We start from the raw sequence: 7,180 nt of genomic DNA, 5'->3' as shown, positions 1-7,180 counted from the left end.
TTGTGGGTGCGTTGTCCCTTTATAGGTTGGCTAACTCTTATTTACAGGGGACACTCTGTCGAAACTTTTATAGAGTTTTATTTAAAAGAAAAAATAAGCTAAAAATGAAATAATTTCTGCATTTAAAGTAAGGTGAATGTTAACACATCTAGGTTTAGGACTTCTAAACTTGGGGTGTTACATTTATGGTATCAGAGCTAAGAGTTTTAAAAGCTATTATGTAGACTTTAAAAACTTGATTAAAGGGTATTCGGGTGCTAAGTCATGCCACAAGTGAGTCCTCCTCAATCATCTGGTAAGGTCAATTTTTTTAAAGTTATTGCATGTTCTTTAATGTTAGAATGTTGTGATTTGCCTACATATTAATATGTAGTGTTTCCTTATGAGTATGATTTTGGCTTTGTTTTAGTAATGGCTCGTACCACCCGTTCTCAAGCCCAAGAGCCAACTTCTCAAGGTCAGAATGAAGGGACAGGCAACGACGTGATCCCTCAAGGCACTCCGGTGACCATGGAGGCCATCATGCAAGTGCTGGCTACTTTCGGGCAAGCCAACCAACCAAGGAGAAATGAAACACAGGAGCATGGAAAGATCTATGAATTTAAGAAGCTGTCCCCACCATCATTTGCTGGCACTACTGATCCCCTTGAAGCTAAGAAATGGTTGACTGAGATTCAGAAAGCCTTCTCAGTCATGGAGTGCACTGATGGGGAGAAGGTTAAATATGCGATATACATGCTCCAGGGAGATGCATATGATTGGTGGCTGATGGTTCAATGCCAACATGAGAAAGACACTAACCCCTTCACCTGGAAGATGTTTACCAAGGCTTTTGATGACAAGTACTTTCCCAAGAGCATCCGCTAACAAAAAGAGAGGGAATTTGTGAGGTTGGAGCAAGGAAGTCGAACAGTTGCAAACTACGAGGCAGAATTTACCTGATTAGCTAAATTTGCTCCGGATTTAATAGCGACATAGGATAGAAAGGTGAGACGTTTTGAGGAAGGACTCAAGCCTCAAATTAAACAAGCAGTGATTCCATTTGAGCTTCCTACTTACCGGGAGGTGGTCAACAAGTCTCTTCTGGTGGAAAGGGCAAACCTCATGTGCAAAGAGGAGATCAGAGTTCAACTGAGTGGCCAGAAATACAAGGATGGGAACTCTAAGGGCTGGAACAATAATGGGAAGAAGAGGAGAAATGACCTAGGGAAACATCAAGGTCACCAACAGAATAAGCAGCCCAGGAGGACCTGTCCGAAATGCGGCAAGGAGCACCTTGGTGAATGCCTTCATGGCAAAGGTGTGTGTTATAAGTGTGGGAAGCTAGGGCATTTTGCCAATGATTGCAAGGGTGTATGCTACAATTGCGGGAAACCGGGACACATAGCTAAGAACCGCAAGGAAGAAAAGAAGACTACTACAGCACGAGTCTATACCATATCCAAGAAAGAGGCTGAAGATTCAACAACTATAGTGTCAGGTACTTATAATTTACAATTGAGTACCTTTATCAATTAATATGATTTGATTATAGCATACATATATATATATATATATATTCTATCATGTAGGCATCGTGTATGTGGGTGACACACTTGCGACTCTCCTGTTCGATTTCGGGGCTACCCACTCATTTGTTAGTCCCACATTTGTTGGAAAATTGAGTTGTCCAACTCCGCAACTAGATACCCAATTTAGTGTGTCAACACCATCCGGAGTAGTATTGAATTCAAGATATGTATTGAGAAATTGCCCGGTTATAGTGAATGGGAGGGAGTGGTAGCCAAGGTTGTTAAAATCGAGATTTTAAATGGGATCGACAAAGGGTCCATAAAATCGGATCGTAAAATCGTAAGATTTTAGAGATAATTAAAAATACCCTTTAATTTTTGTAAATATATGTTTATAATAATATAATTTTGTAGAAAATGAATTAATATTATTTAATAACTTGATTATTCCTTATTATAATTCAAAAAATGATACTTCCCAAATATAGCTAAAAAACTAGCAGGTTGGTATAGGCAATTTAGAGGCAAAATATAGGTAATTTAGAGGTAAAATATAGCTTAAAATTCTTTAGATGATGCTTCCAATGTCTTCCATTAGATTTAGATTGTAATTTTTTCTTGATTTAACATTGATTAAATCAAGTAATATCCTAATTTGGGGTTGGGTGGTCCATTAATTAATTACTTGTTTGTCTTGATTTACTTATGCAATCAATGTTAAATCAAGTAAAAATTATAATTTAAATCAAGTAAATTGTAACTTATGCAATTAATGTTAGATGCTATGTGACATTGGAATTTATGTAATCAATGTTAAATCAAGTTCCAATTTAGAGGCAAAATATAACAATTCATTGCATAAGTTCTAATGTCAGATGCTATGTGACATTGAGACGTTGGAAGCATCCTCTAAATTACAACTTAAATCAATAGAGGTCTTTGAATCGTAAAATCGTTTGGGGATCTCTGAAGCGTAAAATCGTAAAATCGTACACGTAAAATCGAGATTTTATAGGATTTTATCCCAAATTGGATTTTACATGGGATTTGAATCGTTTGGGGGTCTTCGAATCGTAAAATCGTAAAATCGTATGCGTAAAATCGGGATTTTAACAACAATGGTGGTAGCAGATCTCATAGCATTAGATATCCATGATTTTGATGTCATATTGGGGATGGATTGGCTATCACGGTATCATGCTACAATTGACGTCCATAAGAAGAAAGTGGTGTTTGAGCCCCCAAATGAACCTCGTTTCTGCTTTGTTGGAGCTGAGGTGAAGCCTTCAATTCCAATAATAACAACAATGAAAGCTCGCAAACTGGTGAATAAGGGTTGTATGGCCTACTTAGCTGCAATAATTGAGATGCCCAAGTCAGAACTTTCTATTGAACAAATTCCAATAGTCCAAGAATATCAGGATGTGTTCCCAGATGACCTTTATAGTCTACCACCTGAAAGGGAGATTGAATTCGCCATTGATTTAGTGCCTGGAACAGCCCCAATATCCAAGGCACCGTATCGTAGGCTCCTACTGGACTTAATGAGCTTAAGGAGCAGCTACAGGATCTCATGGATAAGGGTTTTGTTCGACCTAGTTTTTCACCATGGGGTGCTCTTGTGTTATTCATGAAGAAGAAAGATGGTTCCATGAGGCTTTGCATAGACTACAGAGAGTTGAACAAGGTGACAATAAAGAACAAGTATCCGTTACCAAGAATCGAAGACTTGTTTGATCAGCTTCAAGGTGTTGAATATTTTTCTAAAATTGATCTGCGATCTGGTTACCATCAACTGAGGATCAGAGAAGATGACATTCCAAAGACCGCTTTCGGTACTCGATATGGGCATTATGAGTTCTTGGTAATGCCTTTTGGGTTGACAAACACCCCTGCTACATTTATGGACTTGATGAATTGGGTCTTTAAGAAGTATCTAGATCATTTTGTCATAGTCTTCATCGATGACATATTTATCTATTCACGGTCCAAGGAAGAACATGAAGGGCATTTGAGGATGGTGCTTCAGAAACTCAGAGAAGAGAAGCTATTTGCTAAATTCAAGAAGTGTGAATTCTGGCTAGATAAGGTGCCGTTCTTGGGGCATATTGTATCAAGGAAAGGTATTGCAGTTGACTCGAGTAAGATTAAGGCAGTTCGAAACTGGCCAACATCAGTTAATGTTGGAGAAGTCCGCAGTTTCCTTGGGTTAGCTGGTTATTACTGAAGGTTTGTCGATGGATTTTTAAAAATTACCTCACCTTTGACTCAATTGACCAGGAAGAATATGAAATTCCAGTGGAGTCCGGATTGTGAACTAAGCTTTGAGGAGTTAAAGAAACGGTTGACAACTGCACCTATCTTAACAATTCCACAAGGTAGTGAGGGGTTTGTTATCTACAATGATGCTTCTAAGAAAGGACTCGGTTGTGTCCTTATGCAACATGGCAAAGTGATTGCCTATGCCTCAAGGAAACTAAAGGAATATGAGAAGAACTACCCAACTCATGATATCGAGTTGACAGTTGTTGTTTTTGCATTGAAGATTTGGAGGCACTACCTTTATGGGGTTAGATGTGAGATCTACACTGATCATAAGAGTCTCAAGTATTTCTTCACATAGAAAGAGTTGAACATGAGATAGCGTAGATGGTTGGAACTTGTTAAAGATTATGATTGTGTTATTAACTATCATCCTAGTAAGGCCAATGTGGTCGCTGATGCACTTAGTAGAAAAAGCCATGGAGCAATAACTGCCTTACAAATCATTCAAAAACAATTGTTGGTAGATATCCAAAGGCTTGAGTTGGAGATCATTCTGCGAGGTAAGTCAGGCTATCTCGCCAATATGACTCTAAAATCGACACTTCTTGATAGGATCAAAACCTTATAGTTCGAGGATTGCCGAATGTTAAAAATTCGAACTGAAGTGGCTAAAGGAAAACGTTTTGACTATGTTATAACTGCAGATGGTGCTCTTCGGTATGGTGATAGACTGGTGGTCCCTAACAATGAAGAACTAAAGCAAGAGATTATGAGGGAAGCTCATAACACCCCATACTCGATTCACCCTGGAAGTACAAAGATGGTTTGAGATTTGAGAAAACATTTTTGGTGGGTTGGCATAAGTCGTGATGTGGCAACTTACATTCAGTGTTGCCTTACTTGCCAACAAGTCAAGGCTAAACACCAACGACCCTCAGGCTTGTTGCAGCCCCTTATGATTCCAGAGTGGAAATGGGAACGGGTAGGCATGGACTTTGTTGTTGGCTTACCTAAGACAAAAAAAGGAGTTCCATTATCCATTGTATCTGATCGCGACCCGAAATTTACATCCATATTTTGGAAAAGCCTACATAGGGCCATGGGTACACAATTGAGGTTTAGCATAGCCTTTCATCCGCAGACCGATGCGCAGTCAGAGAGAACAATTCAAACCCTTGAGGATAAGTTAAGAGCTTGTATAATTGATTTTCGGGGTACTTTGGATGAATTCCTCCCATTAGTCGAGTTTTCATACAATAACAGTTACCAAGCAGCGATTGGTATGGCACCTTATGAGGCGTTGTATGGAAGAAAATGTAGATTGCCAATTCATTGGGATGAGGTTGGAGAAAGAAAATTATTGGGCCCAGAGATAGTACAATAGACTGCTGATATTGTTGAGAAAATCCGCCAACGAATGAAAACAGGGCAGAGTAGATAGAAGAGCTATGTTGATAAAAGAAGGAAGTCATTGGAATTTGCTGCAGGTGATATGGTCTTTTTGGAAGTGGTGCCAATGAAAGGAGTTATGAGATTTGGAAAGAAAGGAAAGCTAAGCCCGCGATTTGTTGGACCTTTTGAAATACTAGAAAGGGTCAGTGACTTAGGTTATCGGGTTGCACTGCCATCAACATTATCGGGGGTACACAATGTATTCCATGTCTCCATGCTAAGGAAGTATATCCCGAACACATCTCACATCCTCTGTTATGAGTTACTGGACCTTCGTCAAGATTTAACGTACGAGGAATCACCGATAAAAATTTTAGAGAAGGCCAACAAGGAACTTAGGAGGAAGAATATCACATTAGTCAAGGTCTTGTGGAGAAATCATGCGGTAGAAAAGGCCACTTGGGAGCGCGAGGATGAGATTCACGCCAAGTATCCACACTTTTTTGGTAAGTTTTAATTTCAAGGACGAAATTTATTTTTAGGGGGTAAAGAGTTGTAACACCGAGTGTCATTTTACATGCATTTATAAATTTTACGTAATTTTATTACTTATGCCCATATAAATGATTTAATTATAATTATTACTATCAATTATTGAGCCTCGTTATGCAGTGGAAGGAAATGGACGCCGTCGCGCTCAATGTGCCAATTAGAAAAAAAAAATTATAATTTGTTATTATGCAGTTCAATGTGTTACTATTGATTCAAAAATTTCTAAGTGTATTATAATTTTATCAAATTCAATTCAAGTGGATAAATATATTTATTTGGGTTTGAAACTTTTAAATAGCACTCAATAGGATCTAGAACATAAATTAATTTAATGTTGGGTTTAATTTTTAAGAGACTCATTATTGGCCCAATGGGTGAGAAAAAAAAAATAACCTAAAAGCCCAATTAAAGCCCACCTAACTCAAGACTTAATAAAAAAAAGAGAAAAAAAAAAGTGAACTTTAAAGACTTAAGGTACGTAAACTCTTTCTATTTTTCATCCCATGTTGAACGGTTAATGTGGAAACATTGTGCTTTATGGTTTGCTTGTAGATATTTAATGCTAAATCTTCTCGTTACTTTGTGTCACTTCCCTACATACAAAGAAAATGATTAAGCATGTATATATGACATGTCATTGCATCAATGAGCACGCATAGGCATTGATTAGAGAAGGTTAAATGTTTTTCACAAGAAAGATGTGTAAAGGTGCAAATTTTCTTTCAAAGATATGTAACTCAAGTTTTAAAGGAAATGGGTGAATGTCTATGCCATGAATAATGTGAGTGGGAAATGGGGCGTGGGGAACCGGCGCACACAACCTGTGAAGAAATGTGAATGTGAAAGTTGAAAGTGGAAAGAAATTTTTAACCACTTTGTGGTACTACTGGTGGAATGAATCTGGTTCCAAATAAGAATTGCCCACTGCATTCCGATTGGCTAGATGACACACCCTGTGAGCTCACGATGGTAATGAAATGTTTTGAAAAGTTAAAATAAATGGGGATACATTTTCCAAACTTTATTAAAACTTTGCATGTCACGAGCATGCATCATGTACATGGAGTTTACTTGTTGAGTTTTAGCTCATCCCTTTATTTTTCCCACGTTTCAGGTGATGAGAGCTAGATGAGTTGAGGAGATCACTTGGAGGCAGACTCACCCAGTAACCAATGACATAGGGTTTTAGTTTTGGACTTGTCTTGTTCGTTATTCATTTATTTACCCATTTCCTTAATTGTTTAATCTTGAAGTTTCAAATAAGATAGTTTTGGGTTTAGTTGGTTAATATTTCTATTATTGTGGGTGCGTTGTCCCTCTATAGGTTGGCTAACTTTGACTTAAAGGTGACACTCAATCGAAACTTTTATAGAGTTTTATTTAAAAGAAAAAAAAAGCTAAAAATAAAATAATTTTTGCATTTAAAGTAAGATGAACGTTAACACATCTAGGTTTAGGAC

The 7,180-nt window shown here is 37.8% G+C and overlaps 1 protein-coding gene across 1 annotated transcript; it reads left to right on the top strand.

The window, feature by feature from the left end:
- Positions 1-411: 411 nt before the first annotated feature.
- Positions 412-3,145, top strand: LOC127794723 (uncharacterized). Its single transcript, XM_052325969.1, has 3 exons — positions 412-842; positions 984-1,480; positions 2,643-3,145. Exons 1-3 carry the CDS (start codon positions 412-414, stop codon positions 3,143-3,145), a joined length of 1,431 nt encoding a protein of 476 aa, XP_052181929.1.
- The last annotated feature ends 4,035 nt before the right edge of the window (positions 3,146-7,180 follow it).

The sequence above is a fragment of the Diospyros lotus genome, chromosome 2 (genome assembly GCF_014633365.1).
Source record: "Diospyros lotus cultivar Yz01 chromosome 2, ASM1463336v1, whole genome shotgun sequence".
In the NCBI taxonomy this organism is placed as follows: domain Eukaryota; kingdom Viridiplantae; phylum Streptophyta; class Magnoliopsida; order Ericales; family Ebenaceae; genus Diospyros; species Diospyros lotus.
This window is presented reverse-complemented; position numbering and strand designations above follow the sequence as displayed.